Source organism: Schistocerca americana, chromosome 3 (genome assembly GCF_021461395.2).
Source record: "Schistocerca americana isolate TAMUIC-IGC-003095 chromosome 3, iqSchAmer2.1, whole genome shotgun sequence".
Classification (NCBI taxonomy): domain Eukaryota; kingdom Metazoa; phylum Arthropoda; class Insecta; order Orthoptera; family Acrididae; genus Schistocerca; species Schistocerca americana.
In genome coordinates, this window is record NC_060121.1 from 962,637,627 (window position 1) to 962,664,946 (window position 27,320).

The 27,320-nt window shown below is 39.7% G+C and overlaps 1 protein-coding gene across 1 annotated transcript in view; it reads left to right on the plus strand.

The window, feature by feature from the left end:
- Positions 1–5,316, plus strand: part of LOC124607093 (E3 SUMO-protein ligase NSE2-like) — a 56,014-nt gene extending 50,698 nt beyond the window's left edge. Inside the window, exon 5 of the mRNA XM_047139287.1 lies at positions 4,799–5,316. Coding sequence (XP_046995243.1) covers positions 4,799–4,913 — 115 coding nt within the window. The 3' untranslated portion in view covers positions 4,914–5,316. The remainder of the gene's footprint in view (positions 1–4,798) is intronic.
- Positions 5,317–27,320: the final 22,004 nt, after the last annotated feature.

Sequence of the window (27,320 nt, forward strand, 5' to 3'; positions counted from 1 at the left end):
CTCGGGAAAAATTACGGCTGTAGTTTCCCCTTGCTTTCACGCAGTACCAGCACAGCAAGGCCGTTTTGGTTATTGTTACAAGGCCAGATCAGTCAATCATCCAGACTGTTGCCCTTGCAACTACTGAAAAGGCTGCTGCCCCTCTTCAGGAACCACATGTTTGTCTGGCCTCTCAACAGATACCCCTCCGTTGTGGTTGCACCTACGGTACGGCTATCTGTATCGCTGAGGCACGCAAGCCTCCCCACCAACGGCAAGGTCCGTGGTTCATGGTTCTGGGTGACTTTCACAAAATCTAACCCTTTTCCTAGACCTCTTCAGTCCTTTTCCTTCACCCTTCTTCTTTCCCCTTCAACCCTTCTACCTGAAGAAGGAGCCACTGGCTCCGAAAGCTTGCCTATCACAACAGTGTTGTAGGTGTGTGTTCTGCCACCACTTGGTGAATAGATTTTTTTATCTATCTAATTAAATAATACATCCAAAAAGAAAGATGATGAAACTTACCAAACAAAAGCGCTGGCAGGCCGATAGACACACAAACAAACACAAACATACACACAAAATTCTAATGGTTGCCTCGTCAGGAAAGAGGCTCCTTCCCTCTTTCCTGACGAGGCAACCATTGGTTGCGAAAGCAGAATTTTGTGTGTATGTTTGTGTTTGTTTGTGTGTCTATCGGCCTGCCAGCGCTTTTGTTTGGTAAGTTTCATCATCTTTCTTTTTGGATATATTTTTCCCACGTGGAATGTTTCCCTCTATTATATTCATATAATTAAATAATACTGCAGCTTTAGGGTATACTCGCAGTGATTGGAAAATATAGTGTTCTTTGTAGTCATTGAAAGTTTGTTACTGGTCTTGAAGTCCGTGCAAACTCTGCCGTTTCCTTTGGCTTAACAGTGATGTCAGTGCCGCCCTAGAGTGAAGCCAGGTGTGAACTGCTCTGTCACTGCCTTTTACATGGCCTTATCAAGCTGGCTCCTGAAAATAGTCACCAATTCCCTTCAGACCTCTCTCTTTCCTCAACAGCCCAACATAAGTATGGCCGTAGTATAGGTCAATGATATCCACTGCCATATCCCTTAAAAGGGCACCCACACCCCCCATTCTGCACCTGCTAATCAGCGCAGCAGTTTAACTTTTGTCCATACACTTTCTTAGATGTGTTGCAGCTTGCTTGAGACTATAGTCTGATTTAAAGTAGTTGTCACTTGACAGGCAACGGGCTGCGGGGCTCCCGCCACCAATAAACCAATGGCAGCCGGCGCTGTCGGCTGCCACTGCGTTGCCACTTCGCTCTGCTGAGCCGACTAAGGCATTGTGCCAGCCAGTCCTCAGCGAGCCGTTGTAGACGTGCGGGTGAGAGATTTGAGTGACTTGTAGCTTCACGTGTTTACGATGTCTGATGAAAGCGGTCACAAGAGAGGGAGGCCGAGGCTGCACACTCCTCGGAAAGCTCCAAAAAGTGGCAGACATGGCGTCGTTATACGCAGTTAGGCGCGTGAATACGTGTGTTCCTTAAGGGAGTATTTTGAGAGAGAGAGAGAGGGATGCAGGAGGGCCTCTCGTTCCTTTGGATAAGGTGGTGGAGCGAACCGCAGCTGCTCTACAAGTTAGCGAGCGATCAGTAATAAGAATCTGCAAGGAGAAATTTACGAAAGAAGGGTCAAGTGAATCATCTAAATTGGATACACCTGGGAAAAAGAGGCGACTAGAGAAGAGGGTCACAAAACTTGACTCTTTTCAGGAAGATGCCATTCATCGTCAAATATACGCATTTTATTCGAGGAAGGAGTATCCAACACTCGAAAAACTACATGCTACCCTCACAGCAACTGACCTGTTTCAGGGTAGTAAATCGTCTTTGTTACGTGTCGTGAAAATGTTAGGATTCCGCTATAAATCCATCTCTGGCAGAAAGTTACTAATGGAACGCCAAGATATTGCAGCCTGGCGATGCCGCTTTCTTAGAGAATTAGTGGGGACAAATTTTGATGATATCGTTTGGGTTGATGAAACATGGGTGAATGCAGGACACAGTTTAAAAAAAGGCTGGACAGACGGTACCATCAGCAGAAGTATGGCAGCTCCGATCGGCAGAGGAAAAAGGATAATTGTAGCACATGCCGGAAATTCAAAATGTTTCATTCCAAATTGTCTGCTGCTATTCAGTTCAAATAAGACCTCCGACTACCACGAAGAGATGAACCACAATACTTTTGTGAAATGGTTTGAAGACTGTGTGCTCCAGAACCTAACAAAAAACTCTATCATTGTTATGGATACGCTCCTTATCATTCAGTAATACAAGACAAAGCACCCACAAAGGCAACGAGGAAAAACGACATTGTTAGCTGGTTACAGAAACATAAGGTGCAGTTCGACAGTAATTTTACAAGGGAAGAATTATTAGAACTTGTATCGCAACACAAGCCAAAGAACCCGATTTACATTGTGGATGAAGTAGCAAAAAAATATGGGCATCAAGTGCTCAGATTGCCTCCTTACCATTGCCATTTCAGCGCAATAGAGCTGATTTGGGCTAAGGTTAAACGGCATATTGCTGCAGAAAATAAGAAATTCACCTTAACCGAAGTGGAACGCCTTTTAAAAGAGGCAGTTGAAATTGTGACCTCGGAAGACTGGCAGAAGGCAGTACATCACGTGAAAGGAGTGATACAGGATGCATGGAACAATGAAGTTATCTTACAACAAAGTGTCGAAGACTTGATTATATCTGTCAATACGAGCAGCGAGATGGACAGTTCCACTGACTCTGACTCTGAATTAAGCGGTGTTTTCGCATTGTCTGATTAGTGTGTAGTGTACTTACTGCCATTAAATATTGTGTTTGTGAATTTATTTCGATTAATTCTTATTTTTGTTGTGAGACTAAGAAACACTGTTTGGCCAGCTCTCGTCATCTCCTTACGGTAAGTTAGACTGAATTTTAATTCTATTTCATTTTGTATATACACCAAGATGTTATTCAATGTGTGTAATACTTTTCGAGATTTGCAATCTAAAGAAGAAAACTTTTCCGGACGCGAAAATTTCTCACACTTCAATAGTTAATGTATTAACAGCCCAAATTAAAATTAAGAAAATATATTTGATATGCTTATAGATACCACTGATACCGATACTGTACGTAAATTTCAAAATATTTACATAATATTTATAGGAGATAGAGATTTTAAACGTCATACTTGTTTCGAGTTCAGTACTGACAGGGTTGCTTAAAAACGCTGTTTTTAGAAATTTATATACAGGAAACGTGATGCACTACGAAAACTTTTAAGGATTCTTTGCCGAGTGTATTATTTTGGTAATGAATGGAAAAAAATATTTTGCTGTGACACCAATAGTTTTTCAGTAATGACGTGATAAGTTAGAAGCTGTTTGTGAAATCGAGAATTTAAATGGTTTCAAACAAATTAACGTAACCCTTGTCCTAATTAAAATTAAGAATAGATATTTGACAGATTGAGAGACATTGTAGAGATATACATCGTATGTGGGTTTGAAATTTTTTACTGATTTTTTGTAGAAGATACAGGCTTTAAAACTATTTTCTATCGCCGGGGGTAGCGATGCGCTGAGGCGGCTGCCTCCAGCCAGTGCTTGACGTGACAACGCCGCAACTTCGCAGCGCAGACGTCAAGTGACAACTACTTTAAATCAGACTATAGATTTGTTTTACGCGGCAGAGCTATTTTGGCACATGCTGAAAGTTTCATTTTATGAAACAATCTTACTTTCATCTGTGGCACGTTTCAGATGTTAAACATGTCATTCCCTGCAGTAGAAGTTGATATTCTCCAATTCAAAAGTGGTAGCTACACTGCTCAGTATGTTGATATGGAATTAAAACATTCTGCAACACACTGGTAGGGCTACCCAACATCTTTTCAATCTGGCAGCATGAGGACTAGCTCACCCACACAGAATGTTTGAGAAAATGACGTCTTTTGTGTAAGCAAGACTGAAGATACAAACTATCCTTTGGCAATTTGTGCAACAAACCATTGGGAAATATTATTCCATGGCTTGTTATTGGCCAGTGAAAGGCCCGCAGTAGTTGAAGATTATATAAATACAAGAACTTTTTATAAAGTACTCTCCATATGGTAGTATGAGATGTATCACGTGCTACAACAATGTGGATTTTCTCGGCGGTCTACAAAATGCATTCTTCTTGGTCAGGGACATAATCAGTCTGGGTCTACCTGAATTTGCTGTTTATAGTGCAACAGCTCATATCCCAGCAATACGACAATGAACAGTAGTGGCTGTCTGTGTCCTGGAAATGCTTTTTGATTCACTCTCATGTGCATTATAACTTATGTGGCCTTACGTAAAAATTACATTTGCCTGTTCACAAAATTTTCTGCATCTTCATTTTTGAAGATTTCTAGCAAGTGCCACTTTGTGATTGGCTATTTTTGTTCATGTCCATCAGAATTATTGCAATAGCTCTGGTGTTTGTTTTATTTGTGATGTTTAATTTTCGGTGTTAGGTTAACATTCTTGGCATAAGAATTAGTGAATTAACATGTCTGGTAGTGTAATAAATATGATGATGACTTATACTTTAAAAATGATGACTTATACTTTTAAAAAATGTGTCTCTTTAATAATATGACTCTTCTGATGCTTAAGAAATTAGTACTTTTAATTTGTATAAAAAATCTGTCTTTTTAATAATATGACTCTTCTGATGCTTAAGAAATTAGTACTTTTAATTTGTAATAACATTATAGACTCAGCCTAATATTACAAATATGTGCCTTTATAGGTGTCCAGTGGTAGGGTGCCCTATCAGAACAACATTCACCATGGATGATTTGGAGTCTGATCATGAGTTAGAGGAGCATATCAACAAGATTAAGTCGGCTGGTGGAAAAAAATGATGTTTTTCTGGACTGTCCATGTTGGCTGTTTTCTGTAAATTCTGTGCCCACATTTACTTATTTCATAGGCCTAATATAGTGATCAGTAGTTCCGAGTGGCTGTGCAGTACACGAAAGTGGATGCAGCTGATCACAAATTTGTTAAGTCTTTGTGACTTTCATAAGTATCTATTTTTGTACTGGTGTTTATTTTTCAGTTGCATATTTATTAATAAAGATTAAACTTTCATTAAAATAGATGAAATAGTCATCAGAAGTGACTACAGATCAGTGTACATAGTGAGATTGAGTTCAGTGTGACATATTGTTTTAAAATAACTGATGTGAATATGCACCAGGTTGTAAACACGATGTGTGTTTGAGTTTCCATAAAATGTTTGAATAAGTCTACTATCCATTACAACCCTTGTCCCTTCAACCTATTTACATTCTTTCAGTCCTGTTCAATATTTCATTCAGTCTTGCTGTGGGCTATACTGTAAAATTAGCAGCGTCTCCTAGAATGGTGGTGGTTGAACACATGATTTTACAAAAGCTAGACTTTTTTATAGTGTCATATGGAGAACTGTGACCACTGCTATACAAAACTCTGCTACAGATGAAGATACTAGCAATAGTGAAGAGATTTTCATATTTTATCCTCACTGCAGATAAGTTTTCCGTCTGTCATACAGGTGCTATGCTTTATTTGCAGAGTGTCAAAATCACAGTAAAAGTAAACCAGTATCAGCTGAGAAGACAACCATGATCTTCTAGGTTGTGTGGATTAAGAACAAACTCTTGTTGGTCAGAATTCCATGCAGATTGTAGTAATAGCCAATTACTGTTACCAACACAATGCAATAAATTCCTGTTTGCATAATTAAGTTAAAAGTTCAAGACTGCAGCTAATCAATGTTTATGGGACATTAATTGGACACGCTCACATGACCAAGTGGTTCATTGCTTTGATTGGCTGATACTCGTGTCATGTCTCTTGACAGGTACGACCCATGTGATACGCTTTACGTGGTGTGTTGCCTACAGAGAGCTTGGCCTTGAAGGTAGCATTACCTGAGAATTTGGCAGACTGTGAATGTAACTCTATCTGTAGGAGAATCTTCAATATTTCTGGCTCTTAATTGTTTTTGGACCAGTATACTAAGAAAATACCTAAAGTCTCTTTCTTGAGAAACTGATGCGTGAGATGGAACTGCAGAGTAAATTTTTTAGGTGTATTATATTGTGCTATGAATGTCAAGACAACAGCTTGCTCACTTATTCGTTATTGCTAGGTAGAATCATAGCATTCTGTTCAGTACATATCTACTTCTATATACATACTCATCACACCACTTTTAAGTGCATGGCAGAAGGTACTTCCCATTGTACTACTGCTAAGTTTTCTTCCTGTTTCATTCACATATGCATAAAACTGCTAAAATCCCTTTGTGTGCACTGCAATTTGTTTAATCTTGTCCTCCTGAACCCTGCAAGAATGACGTGTAAGGAGGTGAAGTACATTTGTACATTTTTCACTTAATACTGGTTCATGAAGCTTTGTAAGTTGACTTTTCCAGGATAATTGGCATTTACCTTCTAGTGTCTGGCAATTTAGGTTTTTCAACATTTCTGTGATGCTCTCCCATGAGTTAAACCAACCTGTGCCCATTTCTTTGTACACCTCCAATGGCCCCTGTTAATCCTATTTGGTATAGGTCCCACACACTTGAACAGTATTCGCCCCCATTTGCGAGTGATGTGACATACAAGCGTTTAGTAAGAAGTCGTTTCGGCATATATAAATGCCATCTTCAGAATTTTTGGCCCCCTATGGCTGGTGGTGATGGCTCCTCGGTTGTCTCGTGATACCACGATTGTACACTACTATACGCTGGTATAGGTTAAGATCCCAGGTATCACATCCTGCAGCCATTAACACTGGTGGGCCCCCATTTGCGAGTAATCAGCAAATAAATAATTTGGAAGTTTTCATGGCATTTAATCACTGTAAAAAAGTGGTGTTGTGTAGACTGGTTGCGTAGCATAATATATAGGATGAAGGCCTTACAAGCAGAAGCTTGTGAGTTTGAATATTGCCAGATGAATTAATTTTTTTATTTTAAAATCATTATCATAATGATTTTGATCATTATTTTCAATTAAGTTAAATGGTTTAGATGGAATTTTTTTTTTACTTCTATTCCTTTGTCACATCATTTTAGTCATCATATCAATTTTTGCCCCCCCCCATGAACCATGGACCTTGTCGTTGGTGGGGAGGCTTGCGTGCCTCAGCGATACAGATAGCCGTACCGTAGGTGCAACCACAACGGAGGGGTATCTGTTGAGAGGCCAGACAAACGTGTGGTTCCTGAAGAGGGGCAGCAGCCTTTTCAGTAGTTGCAAGGGCAACAGTCTGGATGATTGACTGATCTGGCCTTGTAACAATAACCAAAACGGCCTTGCCGTGCCGGTACTGCGAACGGCTGAAAGCAAGGGGAAACTACAGCCGTAATTTTTCCCGAGGGCATGCAGCTTTACTGTATGATTACATGATGATGGCGTCCTCTTGGGTAAAATATTCCGGAGGTAAAATAGTCCCCCATTCGGATCTCCGGGCGGGGACTACTCAAGAGGATGTCGTTATCAGGAGAAAGAAAACTGGCGTTCTACGGATCGGAGCGTGGAATGTCAGATCCCTTAATCGGGCAGGTAGGTTAGAAAATTTAAAAAGGGAAATGGATAGGTTGAAGTTAGATATAGTGGGAATTAGTGAAGTTTGGTGGCAGCAGGAACAAGACTTCTGGTCAGGTGACTACAGGGTTATAAACACAGAATCAAATAGGGGTAATGCAGGAGTAGGTTTAATAATGAATAGGAAAATAGGAATGCGGGTAAGCTACTACAAACAGCATAGTGAACGCATTATTGTGGGCAAGATAGATACGAAGCCCACACCTACTACAGTAGTACAAGTTTATATGCCAACTAGCTCTGCTGATGACGAAGAAATTGAAGAAATGTATGATGAAATAAAAGAAATTATTCAGATTGTGAAGGGAGACGAAAATTTAATAGTCATGCGTGACTGGAATTCGAGTGTAGGAAAAGGGAGAGAAGGAAACATAGTAGGTGAATATGGATTGGGGGACAGAAATGAAAGAGGAAGCCGCCTGGTAGAATTTTGCACAGAGCACAATATAATCATAACTAAAACTTGGTTTAAGAATCATGAAAGAAGGTTGTATACATGGAAGAACCCTGGAGATACTAAAAGGTATCAGATAGATTATATAATGGTAAGACAGAGATTTAGGAACCAGGTTTTAAATTGTAAGACGTTTCCAGGGGCAGATGTGGACTCTGACCACAATCTATTGGTTATGACCTGTAGATTAAAACTGAAGAAACTGCAAAAAGGTGGGAATTTAAGGAGATGGGACCTGGGTAAACTAAAAGAACCAGAGGTTGTACAGAGATTCAGGGAGAGCATAAGGGCGCAATTGACAGGAATGGGGGAAATAAATACAGTAGAAGAAGAATGGGTAGCTTTGAGGGATGAAGTAGTGAAGGCAGCAGAGGATCAAGTAGGTAAAAAGACGAGGGCTAGTAGAAATCCTTGGGTAACAGAAGAAATATTGTCTGCTTGTGTCTGTATGTGTGGATGGATATGTGCGTGTGTGCGAGTGTATACCTGTCCTTTTTTCCCCCTAAGGTAAGTCTTTCCGCTCCCGGGATTGGAATGACTCCTTACCCTCTCCCTTAAAACCCACTTCCTTTCGTCTTCCCCTCTCCTTCCCTCTTTCCTGATGAGGCAACAGTTTGTTGCGAAAGCTTGAGTTTTGTGTGTATGTTTGTGTTTGTTTGTGTGTCTATCGACCTGCCAGCGCTTTTGTTCGGTAAGTCACCTCATCTTTGTTTTTATATATAAATATTGAATTTAATTGATGAAAGGAGAAAATATAAAAATGCAGTAAATGAAGCAGGCAAAAAGGAATACAAACGTCTCAAAAATGAGATTGACAGGAAGTGCAAAATGGCTAAGCAGGGATGGCTAGAGGACAAATGTAAGGATGTAGAGGCCTATCTCACTAGGGGTAAGATAGATACCGCCTACAGCAAAATTAAAGAGACCTTTGGAGATAAGAGAACGACTTGTATGAATATCAAGAGCTCAGATGGAAACGCAGTTCTAAGCAAAGAAGGGAAAGCAGAAAGGTGGAAGGAGTATATAGAGGGTCTATACAAGGGCGATGTACTTGAGGACAATATTATGGAAATGGAAGAGGATGTAGATGAAGATGAAATGGGAGATATGATACTGCGTGAAGAGTTTGACAGAGCACTGAAAGACCTGAGTCGAAACAAAGCCCCCGGAGTAGACAATATCCCATTGGAACTACTGACGGCCGTGGGAGAGCCAGTCCTGACAAAACTCTACCATCTGGTGAGGAAGATGTATGAGACAGGCGAAATACCCTCAGACTTCAAGAAGAATATAATAATTCCAATCCCAAAGAAAGCAGGTGTTGACAGATGTGAAAATTACCGAACTATCAGCTTAATAAGTCACAGCTGCAAAATACTAACACGAATTCTTTACAGACGAATGGAAAAACTAGTAGAAGCCAACCTCGGGGAAGATCAGTTTGGATTCCGTAGAAACACTGGAACACGTGAGGCAATACTGACCTTACGACTTATCTTAGAAGAAAGATTAAGGAAAGGCAAACCTACGTTTCTAGCATTTGTAGACTTAGAGAAAGCTTTTGACAATGTTGACTGGAATACTCTCTTTCAAATTCTAAAGGTGGCAGGGGTAAAATACAGGGAGCGAAAGGCTATTTACAATTTGTACAGAAACCAGATGGCAGTTATAAGTGTCGAGGGACATGAAAGGGAAGCAGTGGTTGGGAATGGAGTAAGACAGGGTTGTAGCCTCTCCCCGATGTTGTTCAATCTGTATATTGAGCAAGCAGTAAAGGAAACAAAAGAAAAATTCGGAGTAGGTATTAAAATTCATGGAGAAGAAATAAAAACTTTGAGGTTCGCCGATGACATTGTAATTCTGTCAGAGACAGCAAAGGACTTGGAAGAGCAGTTGAATGGAATGGACAGTGTCTTGAAAGGAGGATATAAGATGAACATCAACAAAAGCAAAACAAGGCTAATGGAGTGTAGTCTAATTAAGTCGGGTGATGCTGAGGGAATTAGATTAGGAAATGAGGCACTCAAAGTAGTAAAGGAGTTTTGCTATTTGGGGAGCAAAATAACTGATGATGGTCAAAGTAGAGAGGATATAAAATGTAGGCTGGCAATGGCAAGGAAAGCGTTTCTGAAGAAGAGAAATTTGTTAACATCCAGTATTGATTTAAGTGTCAGGAAGTCATTTCTGAAAGTATTCGTATGGAGTGTAGCTACGTATGGAAGTGAAACATGGACGATAAATAGTTTGGACAAGAAGAGACTAGAAGCTTTCGAAATGTGGTGCTACAGAAGAATGCTGAAGATTAGATGGGTAGATCACATAACTAATGAGGAAGTATTGAATAGGATTGGGGAGAAGAGAAGTTTGTGGCACAACTTGACCAGAAGAAGGGATCGGTTGGTAGGACATGTTCTGAGGCATCAAGGGATCACCAATTTAGTATTGGAGGGCAGCGTGGAGGGTAAAAATCGTAGAGGGAGACCAAGAGATGAATACACAAAGCAGATTCAGAAGGATGTAGGTTGCAGTAGGTACTGGGAGATGAAAAAGCTTGCACAGGATAGAGTAGCATGGAGAGCTGCATCAAACCAGTCTCAGGACTGAAGACCACAAGCCGGCCGGTGTGGCCGTGCGGTTCTAGGCGCTTCAGTCTGGAACCGCGTGACCGCTCCGGTCGCAGGTTCGAATCCTGCCTCGGGCATGGATGTGTGTGATGTCCTTAGGTTAGTTAGGTTTAAGTAGTTCTAAGTTCTAGGGGACTGATGACCATAGATGTTAAGTCCCATAGTGCTCAGAGCCATTTTTTTGAAGACCACAACAACAACAACAACATCAATTTTTGCTTTTGATTTTTCTTTCTGTCATTCTTTTTCCACTTGGAATCTCTCTTCATGTGATTTTAATTAATTTTATATATTAATTTAGAATGCATTTCTTTTATCATACTAAATTTTTGTCCATGTTATTGCATTCATTATTTCTGTTCCTCATTTTGCTCGACTTTCATTTTGCTTATTATCCTATAACATGCAACACGACAGCTGTTACGCACTAGTGCAGAGAAGTGAAGTATTCCTGTTGTGTGTGTACATGTAGTGTCGTGTGCTGTAACTGCTGAACTGCAGCTGTCAAGGTAGTTCTGTAGGTGCTGTATTTCATGTGCAATAAGGGAATCTCTGTGTCAAAGAGTTATGCGCCTGGCCACCAGTGGTGCAGAATTTTTATTTTTAATGTGTGTGTGTGTGCACTGTCCGTGCGCGATGTTTATTCCTATGTTTTATGTTCAATATTTTGTAGTGTTTCATGTTCTGTACTGTCACTCTGGGTTACAATTCAATTAGCCTCTTGCTCTCATTGAACAAACAGTTTCCCACTAAGCAAAATCCTTTGGCATCTATTTTATCAGTAATATTAGGTTGATCGGTTCTAATTCCATTGATTCTAACAACTGGTGACCCAATGTGTTCTGGGCCAAAGAAGAAGGTTGAGCAACTGCTACGGAATTTAAATATAATGCAAGATACAGACATCCTAACAGTGTCTAGACTAGTGGTCCATTTACATCCGTTCTGGCAGATCATTCCAATCTTATGGTTTGCTAAGTTGAAACCAATTTTAGGTACTGCAATTATGGCCGACTCCACAAAATTCATCCTTGTCGTGAGCTAACTTGACCACTGCTATGCTGGAGAGGTACAAGATGTGATCATGGCACCACTGCATGAAAATTCATATGAAAAGCTCAAATCTGAATTGATAGAGAGAATAACTGTGTTGCATGAAGTGTGGATCAGACAGATACTGACAGGAAAACATCAGTGATTGTAAGCTATCACAAGCAGTAAAGTAAGTACTGTCGTTGTGCAAGACAATGTATTGTGTACACTGTGGAGCAGTAGATTACCCCCACAGATTAAGGCAGTAGTGGCATTAAAAACTGACGTGTCATTGGATGCAGTGGCAGAGTTGGCAGACCATACACAGGAAGCTCACACTCCTGCCCAAAATTGCATGGTCGCAGCACAAAGCAGCAGTACAACAGCTTCAGGTACACCACACACACTGATTACAACTCACCCGCATAAAAAATAGGCATGTTATACACACAGGTTGGCACACTGTCATTGCAAGGCAGTGCCAGAAACAACAGAGGCAGAGGGCATTACTGCAGACATTTGAGGAGCTGGTCTTCGAGCAATGCTGCATCTTCAAAAGATGAGCAGCCTGTGTGTTGGAACAACTGCAGATTTGGTGAGTGTGTGTGAAAATGTGTCACTGTGCTTCCACCCAAACGCTGCCAGCAGTTGATCGTAGGCGCAACTGACTGCCTGTTACCATCTGGTCAGCTGTTCATCAGCGACAGAGGTTCTGGCCTGAAATTTCTCATAAACACTGTTTCAGACATCGATATCCTGCCAGGGTACTTGTTGCACCACTGTAGGCCACCAACTGCCAATAATACAACCATTGTGACTTGCGGAACCCAGTGACTGGAGCTGAACTTAGATCTGTGTTGTTGGTTCACATAGAATGTCACTGTTGCAGATGTCACAGAAGCGATCTTCGGTGCAGTCTCCTGGCACATTACAACCTCTTTCCGGATGTGGCAAACACCTGATTGGTGGACAGCATTACTGGTCTAACTGTTACTGGTTTTCATTACACAACCATCCACAATGCAAAGCTTGTTGTAGGCACCTGAGGGTGAATTTGCCTTGCTGTTAAAGCAGTTCCGAGTTTGACCAGACCACCCGGTGCACACAAACAGATTCCACACAATACAGTGGATCACATTAGGACTATGGATGGAGCACCAGCATCATAGTGACCTAGATGTTTAACGCCATGAATTTGACACCCTGCTGGAAGAGGGCATTATAATACCATCGAACAGTCTATGGTCCTCTGCCTTACATCTGGTGCCAAAAAAAAGTAGGCCTGGCACCCATATGGAGATTATCAAGCACTGAACACAAGAACAGTGCTGGACCAGTACCCTGTTCTGTTGACTAAGAGACTAAAACTATGCATTACATGGTGCGAAGATATTCACCGTCTTAAACTGTACTATAGCCTATACTCAGATACCTGTGATTAAAAAGGACATTCCAAAGACCAAAATTATGACACCATTTGTCCTGTTTGAGAGTATGTATAAGACCTTCGGATTACAAAACGTAGTGCAGGTATGTCAGAGATTCATTGACTCTGTTTTTTCAAGACCTCCCATTCTGTTTTGCATAGTTGTATGACCTGCTTGTGTTCTCGGAGACAGAGGAACAACACTGACACCAACTACAGGAGGTGTTCAAGTGTTTGGAGCATTGTGGAGTCATGTCAAATGTCGCCAAGTGTGTTTTCGGACAATCTGAAATAACTCTTGGTACATAGAATCTCAGCTTCAAGCTCTCTATCTCTGACAAAGAAGGTTGACATGATTTTGCAGTTACCGAGGCCACTCACAGTCAAGGAAATGCATTGATTCCTGGTATGCTAAATGTTTATCATCCCTCCTGCCTCACTCAGCAGAAATGCGGGAACCATTGACTGTGGCACTTAGTCCTAAGATGAAAGGCAACTCCCCAGCGCAGTGGACTGAAGCTGTGTGTTCCACATTTGAGGCCACAAAACAGAGCATAGCTGATGTAGCACTTCTAGCTCATCCTTAGCTCAAAGCACCTCTTGCATTAGTGGTGGATGCAAAACAGACAGATATTGGTGCAGCGCTACAGCAATGGTCAGATGGTTCATGGCAACCATTGGCATACTTTTCTCAAAAATTGTCATCATCTCAAAGAAAGTGGATAACTTGTGCGATCCAGGAGTACATCCCACTTTTTGACTCATCTCCCAACATTTTGTGTTTGGGAATGAAAAGGACTGTCGAGAATGGACAAGGACATGTTTGCAACACCATGTACATGCCTCGATCGGCGACTTTCCATGTATAACTGTATGTTTCGACCTTGTACATCTGGATGCTGTAGGACCACTTCCTCCATTTAATGGGCAATGCTACCTTTTCACTATGATCAATTGTTTTACCTGGAGATCAGAGGGAGTGCCAGTTGATAATATTATCACTGAAACAGCCTCTACCTTTGTGTCGGCTTGGCTAGTGAGGTTTGGGTGCCCACAGCTTGCCACCACCAATTGTGGATGGCAGCTTGAGTCAGACCTGTTCATACAGATTGCCAAGTTTTGCGGGTATGTCCACCACTAGACCACCAGTTACCATCGCTCTAGCATTGGCATGGTTGAACGAATACTGGCATCGTTCTTTGAAGGCGGCCCTCATGTGCCATAAAAACACATGGACTTCGGCTCTTTCACTGGTTCTACTTGGCTCTTCCACTAGTTCTACTTGGCCTATGAACAACTTATAAACCTGACATCAATTCTTCAGTCACAGAGTTGCCTGGAAAATTTGTCGACACCAATACACTGCAAACTTCCTCCCAAGACCAGTCATATTTCTTAAATCACCTGTGGAACCATGTTGCACAGTTTCATCTTCCAAAGGCTTGTAATCTCCCCCCTCCTTCCTAACTCCAGTTATTGTCCATAATAAGCAAAGTCTTTTACGAAAAATTTGAGAGGAGTGAAGATTACACCCAACTTTCTAGTTTACTTAGCTTTTCGTGTAGAGTCAGATCCAGTTCTTCTTGTCTAGGGGTTTGATTCTTGAAGATGAAGATCTCACATTTTAGTTCCTCATGATTGAATTGATATAAATAAATTTGAAGATTGTTGTTGCAGAATTTTTGTTGTTACGTTAATATATTTTGTCACATTTTAGTATATTACAGTCTTTTGAATTTTCACATTGACAAAGCCAAAATTACATTGTTCGCCTAAAATACAAAAATGCATCCAATCACACCAGAGGCATGCTTACTACTACTACTACTACTACTACTGCTACTTCCCTCTGCACTAAGACTGATGACCATAGATGTTAAGTCCCATAGTGCTCAGAGCCAGAGCCCTCTGCACTAATAACCATATTCCAAAGAGTTTACAATTTTTCTTGACAAATTAATTTCGATTATTTCATCAATGAATCCAGAAATAAATGTTGTAAACAGTACTAGATTGTATAATTAATAATAGAAATTTTAAGTGTGCCACATAGTTTGCAATTTCAAATGTTTTTAAAAAAATCAACTGTACATTCAGAGCTAGTACTTATCGATTGTAACATCGAAAATAAAGTAATTCCTTTTCATAAATTTGAGCTTGAAATATGACATATTGTGTATAAAATTATACAAAAGTTTTCAGAAAAACATCTGAGATAATACTGACCTGTCCAAAATTGACTACTGTTAAGGAAAAGTAATGCTAGAGGAGGATGCCTCATTACAGGCTTTACGTCATGGCATACCGTTTTGTTACGCAGGACCTGGATCATTGCACACACATCATGCTCCATACTGGTGGCGTAAAACCACCCTTACAACCTCCATACACTGAGACATACCTTGGGAAGTATGGCACACAATGGGCAGCTTGGTGAACGGCAAGTCGACAAGAATTTCTCTAAACAGAGTCAAACCCCTGTAGATTTTTCAAGAGGCATCACCGTACAGTACCCAACAGATACATCAGCACTTTCCTGACCAAGACGCCCAGTCACAACCATTACTGCTGCAGCAGCCACCAGCTGCCGTGACATTCAACACGGGTGACCCACTTCGGACTCTGTGTTTTTCCACAGTGCTATAGGAATTTATGTTTTAAATGTTTATATGAAGATTACCATCTAAATGCACATCTTGTAATGAAAAATACATTTTCAACTCTATTGCACAGTCAGTACCATCTGTTGTTTTTTAACTGATAAGTCAGCATTTTCAAATGTTTGAAGATTATTATAGATAAATAAATATAATAAACTTCACATTCATGAAAATTCTGAGGGGGAAAAGAATTATATAAAGAAAAATGAGAACAATGAAAGAGTTCATAAGGTGAGCAAAATGTGATTAATAGAAATTTTTAAAAATTATATTTAAACCAATTAATTGAATAAGAATAACGATAAAAGTCATTTTGATAAAGATTTTAAAAAAATTTTATGCAGCTGATGAGGTCTGAGCCCGCAAGCTTCTGCATGTGAGGCCCTAAACCTAGCTGTTACACTTTGCAACATAATCTACACTACAATACTTTTTATAGCTGCTGAGTGTCAAATGAGATTCCAATTTTTTTTTTTTTTTTTTTTTCATTTCATCGATTACTTGCAAATGAGAGCCCACCAGAATGAATGGCTGCAAATTGTGATACATGGGACCTTAAACTATATCAACATACAGCTGGTTTCAAAATGTTGAGCACAAACTTCTCCTGGTCAGTATCCTACCAATGAAACGAAGTCTACAACCCTCATTACCATTTATTTACTTCTGTCAATGATTCTCCATCTGAGATAGATTTGTTCCACCTACTAGTAAGTCCTCGTTCCAGTAACAAATTTTATTTGATACCTCATATGGTCATACTTTTGATGATAACCTCTTTGGGTGCCGTTTGTTTCATACGACACACAAAATCCACTATACTTTACTGCATTTAAAACCTATGTATTGTCAAGGATATGAGCTCTGAGTATTTCTTGCATGTTCCACTAGGCGTCAGCAACTACTGTGGCTCTTTTCAGTGCGCTCTCACAACAGGGGTGGTAAGCAACCATTGTTTACTAAGGCTCTGCGCTGAAAGTACAAAAAAAATGATGCCGAGGGGTTGTAAGTATTGTTTTTAGTGTTGTAAACATTTCTGATAGGTCTGATACTAATGTTAGATTGTTGAAATAATATATATGTTTTATACCATCCGTGCTATAGTTCGGACTGATTTACAGAGTAATTTTCGTATGTGTGTCAAATATGACACACCGGACTTTCATCTTGTAAAATGATCACGATGTTCAGAATTATTTTCTGGGTGTTTCTTACCAGCTGTGATTTTACTATCAGTGTTGAATGTTAAAAGGTGAAGTAACAGCATAAAATAATAATAATAGTAAAAGTAATAATAGACTTTTAGTAGATACTAACATAAATAAATATTCTTGATTTAGTGTCAGAAGCGAAGATTATTCAAGAATTGGAGAAGCCATTCGAATTGGATGGAAATTTGTCAGAACTCGAAGAATTGTCAAGTGATGAAGAAGATGATATGATTTTTGTAGCACCAGCAGCTGATACTGTGGAAGATTTGTCTTCGTCTGAAGTGTCAAGTGAGGCTGACACAGAAGACATCCCAGCATAACAAAGAAGTGTGCCTCCATGGTGCCATACAGATGTATTTGAGCCATTGTCTCCTGCCCCAGCATTTGAAGTAGGCGTTTGGAAAGGCAAAGGCATTCAACCTCAAGAATATTTTCTGAACTATGTTCCACCAGAGATGTTTGAGCTTATGGCCAAATGTACCAACCACATGTCATTTACTCGCTCTGGAAAATCTTTGAGCACTTCAGCAGAAGAAATAAAAATATTTTTTGGAATAAGTATGAAGACGTTTTATCTTGGTTATCCCAGGGTATGTATTGCTCTGTGGGTACCAGAGTTCAGGGCATAGTAGAAAAAATGTCAAGAAAGCGTTTCTTCTCGTTAAGAAGCAACTTGAAAGTTGTAATTGACAGTGATGTTCCAGATAGTGTTCGCTCTAGTGACAAGTTCTGGAAGATACGTGCATTATTGGATACTGTATGAGCAGGTTGTTTGAACAATCCCAGGACACAAAAAGTGTATGTTGATGAACAAAATTGTGCCCTTCTGGGGTCAAAATGTATGAGGCAATACATCGGTGGCAAACCAAACCCATGTGGTCTAAAAAACTTCATTTGCACGTCACCTGATGGTTTGTCTTTATTTTTTATTTATTTATTTTTTTTTTTTTTTCTTTTAATGAAGGGAAAGGTGACACTATCCTGGAAGAATATGATACATTAAATATTGGTGGCAAAGTGGTAATGAGGCTGACAGCAACATTACCTCCAGGTTCCATTATTTACATGGACTGTTTTTTTACGTCAATTCAGTTGCTAGACTGCCTCCATTCAGAGCGATATTGTCAGGCATCTGGCACAATACAAAGTAACAGAATTCCAAGTGAAAGCAAAATGGTATCAGATACAGAAATTGGGAAGAGAGGTCGTGGTTCCATTGTTCAGTCAGTGCGCGGAGATGGACAGATCAGTATTGTGAAATGGTTTGATAATAAACCAGTACTCCTTGTATCTTCTGTAGAAGGAAAACTACCTGTGACACAGTGCAAGTGTTGGTCAAAGCAGGACAGAAAGTACATTTACGTCGATAGACCTCTTATCATCAGAAATTACAAAGAGGAAATGGGCGGTGTGGATCTGTTAGACCATATCATTGCTGCATACAGGCAAACAGCAAAGACATGAAAATGTACAATACTGCATTTTTTTGACTTTGCCTGTGCTGCTTCATGGGTGGAATACAAGAGGGACTGCGCAGCCCTGAATTTGAAGAGTAAAAATATTATGGATTATCTCAAATTCAAGACTGAGATATCAGAATGGTTGCTGCAGGAAAAGGGTCACATAATATGGAAGAATCAGCAGAAGAAGATGAAGAAACAATGGACAACCCTCCAAGCAAAAGGAAGAAAATTCCAACACCACATCCAAGCACACTAAAGAGGACAGCAGGACCAATGCACATGTCAGAGATCCTATGTGATGATAAAACTCGCAGATGCAGAATGCCTGGATGTAAAAGTGTGAGGGCAAGGGTGTTCTGCACTCTTTGTAATATCCATTTGTGTCTTGTAAAGGACAAAAATTGCTTAAAGCCTATCATATGATGTAAATAATTCCTTTTTACAATATAATTTTCATGAGAATCTATAAAAAAATTGTTTTTTCTCTCTCTCTTCCCCCCGCCCCCCAAATGTGTTTAAATCCAAAGACCAATATCGCTGTATCTACTTTCAAGTCATACCATAAAAATAATTGAATTAATTGTATATAGTGGCATATTTAATTTTGGAACTTGTGTACCTTCGAGACCAGTGTGTCATACATGACACATCAAATTTTGAAAAAAATTCTGAAAAAATAACATTCCCATTAATATGTGTATCAAATGTTTAAGCATCACTGAAAAAAATTCAGAAAATACGTGTATTTCTGAAGAGGATAAACGTTGCCATGACAGTAAGTCACATACTTCCTGGAGATCAAGAAATACTGAACCACTTGATTACCTTGGTCCATGGGTTTCAGGATGTCATGTGAGAACAGTGCAAGTTTGGTTTTGCATGAGTGATCTTTTTTAAATCCATACTGGTTGGTACGAAGGAGGTCTTATGTTCAAGATACCTTATTGTGTTTTGAGCTCAAACTATGTTAAAAGATTCTACAACAGGTGAACACCAGTGAAATTGGGTGGTAGTTTTATTTATTATTTCTGCTACCTTTCTAATAGATGGGAGATCTGCCTTACTTATTTATTCCCCCACCTTCAGTCTTCTGACTGGTTTGGTGCAATCCACTATAACTAAACCCACTATAACTATCTCCTGGGCCAACTACTTCATCTCAGAGTAGCAGTTGCATCCAATATCCTACATTATTTGGTGGATATATTCCAATCTCTGTCTTCCCCTACATTTTTTGTCCACTACAGCTACTACTAATACCACGCAAGTTAATCCCCATTATCTTGTTCCTTCTTCTTGGTAGTGTTTCCTGGTTTCACATGTTGTAAAAAATTTGCCAAACCCAATAGTTGGAAGGGGGGGATTTTTTTGGTTGAAGTTGACAAATCTCACCCATACAATAGTTTGTGTATTTGGGGGGAGGGGACGAGAGAACCAAGACCTGGGAGTATGGAGTGTTTTTAATATTTTGGAAGATGAATGGCAACTTCTAAGTACTCATAGAAAAAGTTCTTGTCCGACCTTGTTAAAAACCTGTATACAGAGATGTCCAAAATAGTTTATTAAAAGTATTTAAATTCAAAATACAAGTACCTGATTAAAACTGTGTGCCAGACCGAGACTCGAACTCGGGACCTTGGCCTTTCGTGGGCAAGTGCTCTACCAACTGAGCTACCCCAGCACGACCCACGCCCCATCCTCACAGCTTTACTTCTTTTGGGTAGCTCAGTTGGTAGAGCACTTGCCCGCGAAAGGCAAAGGTCCTGAGTTCGAGTCTCAGTCCGGCACACAGTTTTAATCTGCCAGGAAGTTTCAAGGACTGCCACATTATTCTCTGATCTCCTTAACTGCCCTGAATCTGAAACAATATTCCCAACACAGAACTGCATCTCCACTCACCAAGAATCATTCCCACCAGCCAACATTTGTGTGTAAAATAAATAAATGTGGTGTCACCGTCAGACACCACACTTGCTAGGTGGTAGCTTAAATCGGCCGCGGTCCACTAGTACATGTCGGACTCGCGTGTCGCCACTGAGTGATCGCAGACCGAGCGCCACCACAAGGCAGGTCTCGAGATACGGGCTAGCACTCGTCCCAGTTGTACGGACGACATTGCTAGCGACAATACGGACGAAGCCTTCCTCTCATTTGCCGAGAGACAGTTAGAATAGCCTTCTGCTAAGTCCATGGCTACGACCTAGCAAGGCGCCATTAGCCTTACCTAGTTTGAGAGTTATCGAATAAATGTCTCAAGAAGAACGTTGTAAACCAACAAAGATTAAAAGTTAAGTATATTCCAAAGCTACGTATTTTCTTTATAGCAGTCATAACGTATCCTGTTCCAGACTTGACGCCAGTCGGCGTGTGTGTACGCGTGCCTTTCGGCTCCCTTCACAGTGTGGCGTAACTAGCTTGTTACGCCACAACAATAAATATATGTGTGTGCTAAACAATTAGACCGTGTGCAAAAACAATGACAGTGTATGCTCTATACGTACCTTTCTATTCTTCAAGAACTGTGAACTGTGTGGTTGTTTTTTATTTGTTGTAGATGTTCAATAGTAAACTATTGTAGCAGTATGTGGAGGTTTGCCTGCTAACTATTAATGAGGCTTGTTGATGTTGTTGTTGTTGTGGTCTTCAGTCCTGAGACTGGTTTGATGCAGCTCTCCATGCTACTCTATCCTGTGCAAGCTTCTTCATCTCCCAGTACCTACTGCAACCTACATCCTTCTGAATCTGCTTAGTGTATTCATCTCTTGGTCTCCCTCTAGGATTTTTACCCTCCACGGTGCCCTCCAATGCTAAATTTGTGATCCCTTGATGCCTCAAAACATGTCCTACCAACCGATCCCTTCTTCTAGTCAAGTTGTGCCACAAACTTCTCTTCTCCCCAATCCTATTCAATACCTCCTCATTAGTTACGTGATCTACCCACCTTATCTTCAGCATTCTTCTGTAGCACCACATTTCGAAAGCTTCTATTCTCTTCTTGTCCAAACTAGTTATCGTCCATGTTTCACTTCCATACATGGCTACACTCCATACAAATACTTTCAGAAACGACTTCCTGACACTTAAATCTATACTCGATGTTAACAAATTTCTCTTCTTGAGAAACGCTTTCCTTGCCATTGCCAGTCTACATTTTATATCCTCTCTACTTCGACCATCATCAGTTATTTTACTCCCAAAATAGCAAAACTCCTTTACTACTTTAAGTGTCTCATTTCCTAATCTAATTCCCTCAGCATCACCCGACTTAATTTGACGACATTCCATTATCCTTGTTTTGCTTTTGTTGATGTTCATCTTATATCCTCCTTTCAAGACACTGTCCATTCCGTTCAACTGCTCTTCCAAGTCCTTTGCCGTCTCTGACAGAATTACAATGTCATCGGCGAACCTCAAGGTTTTAATTCTCCTACATGAATTTTAATACCTACTCCAAATTTTTCTTTTGTTTCCTTTACTGCTTATGCAGTGAGGCTTATCAAAAGTTAAATAATAGTGCACTGGCCATATAATTGTGTAATATCTGTGGGGGGGGGGGGGGGGAGGGGGTTTGTGGTTGTGAAAAGTGAAAGTAAAAGATAGTGAAACGCAACTGTGGATCTGTCGGCTACATTATTTACAGTAGTCAGTGTCCACATTACAAACTCCATTTTTCAGCCAGTGTAGCAACGCAATAGGTCGACACCAAGGACAACAAACGAAATAAAATTAAGCAGGTGGAACTGCTATACATTCAAACAAAGATCTGACACTACAACACAGTAATCAAGCCCAAAATACTGTATTCGAGTGAGACACTAACATTCCATATGAAAAGTGACATGGAAAATATACTGAAAGAAGAATGTAAAATCATGAGAAACATTCTCGGCCCAGAACTGACAGAAGAGGGATACAAATTACACTACAGGGAGAACCACAGAGAAGATGATGTCAAACCTAGCAGCAGGTGTCAGAAAAAGAAGGTTTAAGTTTTATGGGCACATCAGGAGGCTACCACCAACAAGATTCAATGACAGAATTCTGAAGTACATACAAGGGGTCAAGACAACAATACCGTTGATCACACAAGTCAAACTTGACATAGAAAAAGCACAACTTGATCCAATAGTTCAAGACATAAACATATACAGAGACAATATATACAAATGGAATGTTAGGTCAGAGAATGCAGTCCCAAAGAAACCAGGGACAAAGAGGACTGAGGACAGAAAGAGATGTTATGGAGTAAAAATGTGAGCATCGTGGAAGATCAGAAAGAATGCACAAATGAGGCAGAATGCTATGCATCGTCCCCACAGGGTGTAAATGCGAATAATAATAATACTCTTGCCTAATGCCATGTGATTGGCCTGGCCTGTACCCAAAATTTTCTTCTTTCATTGTTTTTGTAAAAACTTTAAAGGTAGCCATTGTACTTTTGCCAAGTCCAAACTGGAGGTAAGGCATTTTGGGACCAACTGCAACGTCTAAGAAGAAAGTTTGTCCATTTCCTTTTAAACTTGTTTTTGCTTTATCAAATACCAACTCTTGCTCTTCTGATCAAATGAAACTATTAGCTTCCAGAGGTATTTTCAACTTTCAAACATCTGTGATGTATACATGTGCAGACTCAAGCGACAATTTGTACCAAGACCAGGATTCAAACTTGTCTCTCCTGCCCACTAGGCAGATGCACTAACAACTACCCTACCCTGGTACAGTGGCTTTGCATGACTGGATCCTGATGCAGTTTTGTTCGATGCCTAGGTGCTATTCCAATACAGTTGGAGAGCCTAGCAGGATGCTGTTCAAGTTTAGTGGGAATACCAAACGAGCTGAGGTGGGAATGGGAATTTGGATTGAGGAGGGATGTGTGCTATGGCAGTTCAGTGCAGTCGCCTTGCCAGGGTTGCATAGAGGTTAGTGCATTTGCCTACTGAGCAGAAGACTAGTGTTCAAATCCCAGCTGTGGTACAAATTTTCACTCATCGCTGCAGTCTGCATATATACATCTTCCTCTTCTGTTATTTACTATTAAGTCAATAACCTGTGTGACACTAATGCTGCAGTTAACTTTGAACATGTATTTTGTTTTATGCATCGTCCGGCTTGTATAGTTCTGTCAAGCCATACTATCTCAGAAAATGTGCACTAATACTAAGATAACTTCCTCAGTTTGTGAGGCATTTATCAAATACCTCACCTATTAAAATTACCACCTACCTGTCACTGGGCCTTACACACAAAACTGTCCGAGTTTTTTGTTCTACTCCACAGCCTTACTAGATCTGATACTTGATAAAACATAACTATAAAACACTCTTGCATTATTACCGTAGTGACTTCTACAAGGCTGCCATCAGCTACAGCAAGGCCTGTTGCCTGATGCCATGTGCTCACCGGTGACTACAGCATAACCTCATCCCTAATGTCTGGCAGAGAAACATCCATTATTATTATTATTATTATTATTGTTTATCATCAAGCAACTGTGAAGATTTGCATGCAAATTGGAGTATAGGGTGTACTACACTATTGCTCTCGCTTCTGCAAATGGCACCAGGCCCCAGGGTTTTATGGAGAAGCATACACAAAAAGTAGCTGTCTAATGGATGTCCTTTATTTACACCTAGCCATTCATTGATCAGCAGATACTCATCCTTGAATTGCTTTTGATGCAAATTTAGCATGCATGTTTGTCTGAGCAAAGCTGTGTAGTTGGCATAGTTCAAAATGGGACCGACAGGTAGTTTTTGGTGAGTTGGGCACTTTATCCACAAGTTGTAGTTCTTAAAATATATACATTTGACACATACAAGTTGAAACTTTTGGGGGATGTACTAATGAACAAAAAACTAGGAGATATGCCACACTGCATCTGAAAATATGTATTATTGCAAAGATTAGATCAATTTCACAGTCTAGTTTCTTGAGGAAATGTACCATAGTGCTGATAGTGTGGACAGTTTTGTGACCGTGCAGAATCTGAAGATACTGATGACATCGATGATGATCCCACAATTGCAGAATTTAATAAATGAGGTGGGACATAGCGTAACGTACCACATGACTTGCAGTATCATTCACTTACAAAACAAGAACATTTACTTGTTCATCCTACTAAGTACACAAATGGATTTCTTTAGGCTAATACTTACAGTTGCCATACTTCACAGTATAGCGGATGAGATGGATGACACCACTGAATATATTTCTGAATTAAAATACAGATGATAGGTATTTTGTTAGATATCAATCCACTTACAAAACTACTGGAAGAAAGATTCTCTGTTTCAAAATAGATGAAAAGTGATTATGAAGATGCAGATATATCATCATCTGACACATTACTTTTGCTAAAATAACCTGTACTAGATTATTTGAAACAGAATGTGACAAATGTATCAACACAATGATGTCTACCTTTTGACAAATTCTTTGGAGATGGATATGCGGATAGTTTTATAATCAAATGCACTGGGATGCTTCACAATAGGACGGAAAATCACATGCTGAAAGGATGTTGAGGAAAAGCTGAATGTTGGGTATCATATTTACATGGACAATTATTACAGCAGCTTTGCAGTAGCTAAAACCTTATTTAATCTCAAATGGAGTGCTCTGACAGAGTAAGGTTAAATAGACAGAAGACCCCTTAGGAACATAACTTTGAAAATGAAATACAAAAACTTGCTATATGCAAGACACAGTTATTGGAAAATGGAAAGATAGATGAGAGGTTAGTTACATTTCCACAGAATTTCATGATCTTATGGCACAATTGCCAAATTCAAGTTTGCGAACCATCTCAAAACTGCTACCAATTGTCAAATACAACAAAGATGTCAGACTGAGGACCAGATACTATCATAATATTTATGTGAACAGAAAACCGATTGCTGGCTTAAAGAACTGTTCTTCCTTGTAACTGACATGCTACTTTTCAAATGGCCTTATCTGTACTACAAATACTCAGGTAAATGTATGCTGTGTGAATATAGAATGAAAATAAAGGGACTACTTCCTTCAATGGTAATTTGAAAAAATATGAGAGAGATAATACAACATAAACTGACCAAAAGTGGGAAGCAATTGAAGGGAAAAAAGTATGTCATGAAGAAGAGCAGGGTGGGGGTGGGGCAAAATGTACTGACAACATTTGAGCCTGACTCTCCAGACAATACATAGTTATTTAAACTGCTATACAATTATACATTATTAATGACCATTTTGTTTCATAATGGATACTTATACTAACATTAAATGTGTAAAACTGTCGTGTCTGAACACGCTTCTCCAATACTGCTAGCCAAAATTTCATGGTGGTTTTAGCATGTGCATAACTTGGAGTACCGTATAGGCTTTAACTCATCAAAATCTAACCACAGAAAAGACATATATCATAATTGGAAGTTTTATCCATACTAATAATATAAATGCAAAAGAAACTGACTGTTACATTTTGACAACTAATCTGCTGAACCAATTTCATTTAAATTTGGTGGGGACATAGCTTGAACCCTGAAGAACAACACAGGCTACTTTAGACAGTGTGTAATGCAAAGATATTTGTTGCTTTTAAGAATATTACATGAATTGGGGAAAATATTTACTCTTTGAGTTTTTTTTCTTTAACATATATGTGAAAATGCTTTTATTAATTGATATGTGCTATGCAATATGATTCAAGGTAATGAAGACAATGCTTATACTATTTTCAGTGTGTGTAATCTGTACTTCCACACTATTTGTTGCATAAGGTAAGATGCATGTTGTATAGTATTGGGCAGCTCAGGTTGGGGGAGGGGGCAGTTATGCTTACACAAACAGGCATGAGGACATAACAAAACTGCTGATATTTCAGTGCAGTTGTGACAGCTAGTTGCTAACATTTGCAGAGATCTGTCTATTTCCCCGAAACACATAACGTCTGAATTTCTTTTGCTTGATGGTTTGTGTCTTGAGTAAAATGTGTTCTCCAATACAAATCTCTTTTAAACCAGCAGCCCAACTGTGCACCAGTCTCTTCCAATAATTTACCTCAGACACGAGCAACAGTAATATTTCTCTGTCACACAAATCACTACTTATCCCCACCCATCCTAAAAACAGCTCACTACAGTGTGTTTAAAATTAGTTGCAACATTTGACAGTTCAGTGCAGAGCACTAGTGGAGGTAACTGCAGTTGCCAGTGTGCACTGGGCGCGTCAGCAGGTGATGATAATGCCACGCCTACCTGGCAAGCTAGCTTGACTGCACGAAATGCAAGTCGCACAAGCCGGCTGATCTGCAGTCTTTATCAAACGATTTTAAAGAAACTACTCACTAATAAAGTTTGATTGTCGCACATTTTATAGCTTCATTCGTCAACTTCATGACAAACTGCCTATCATTGCATTAATTGTCATAGTTATTGTGATATTTCAATATAAGGTCAACTACTACAAGACATTCTTAAAATTTTCAGTGGAAAGTAGGGGTCGCAATGAATTAGCGTTTGGTGTATGTTAAGTCATATGTTGCTTTGCTGCGTATAAAATGTAGATAATGTATTAAATTGTCGTTCTAACGTGGAGTGATCTCTCTCTCTCTCTCTCTCTCTCTCTCTCTCTCTCTCTCTCTCTCTCTCTCTCTCTCTAGAAAATGAAATGTGTGTGTGTGTGTAAAGCGCTCCATGGCAAACTCGTGCATCAGTAAAAAAGCCAGAGTAAAATACTTATAAATCTCTTATCTCATAAACGGTCTAAGAGATCAAAACAAGATTTTGGCAAATAACAGCACACAAAGAGAAGAGTATTTT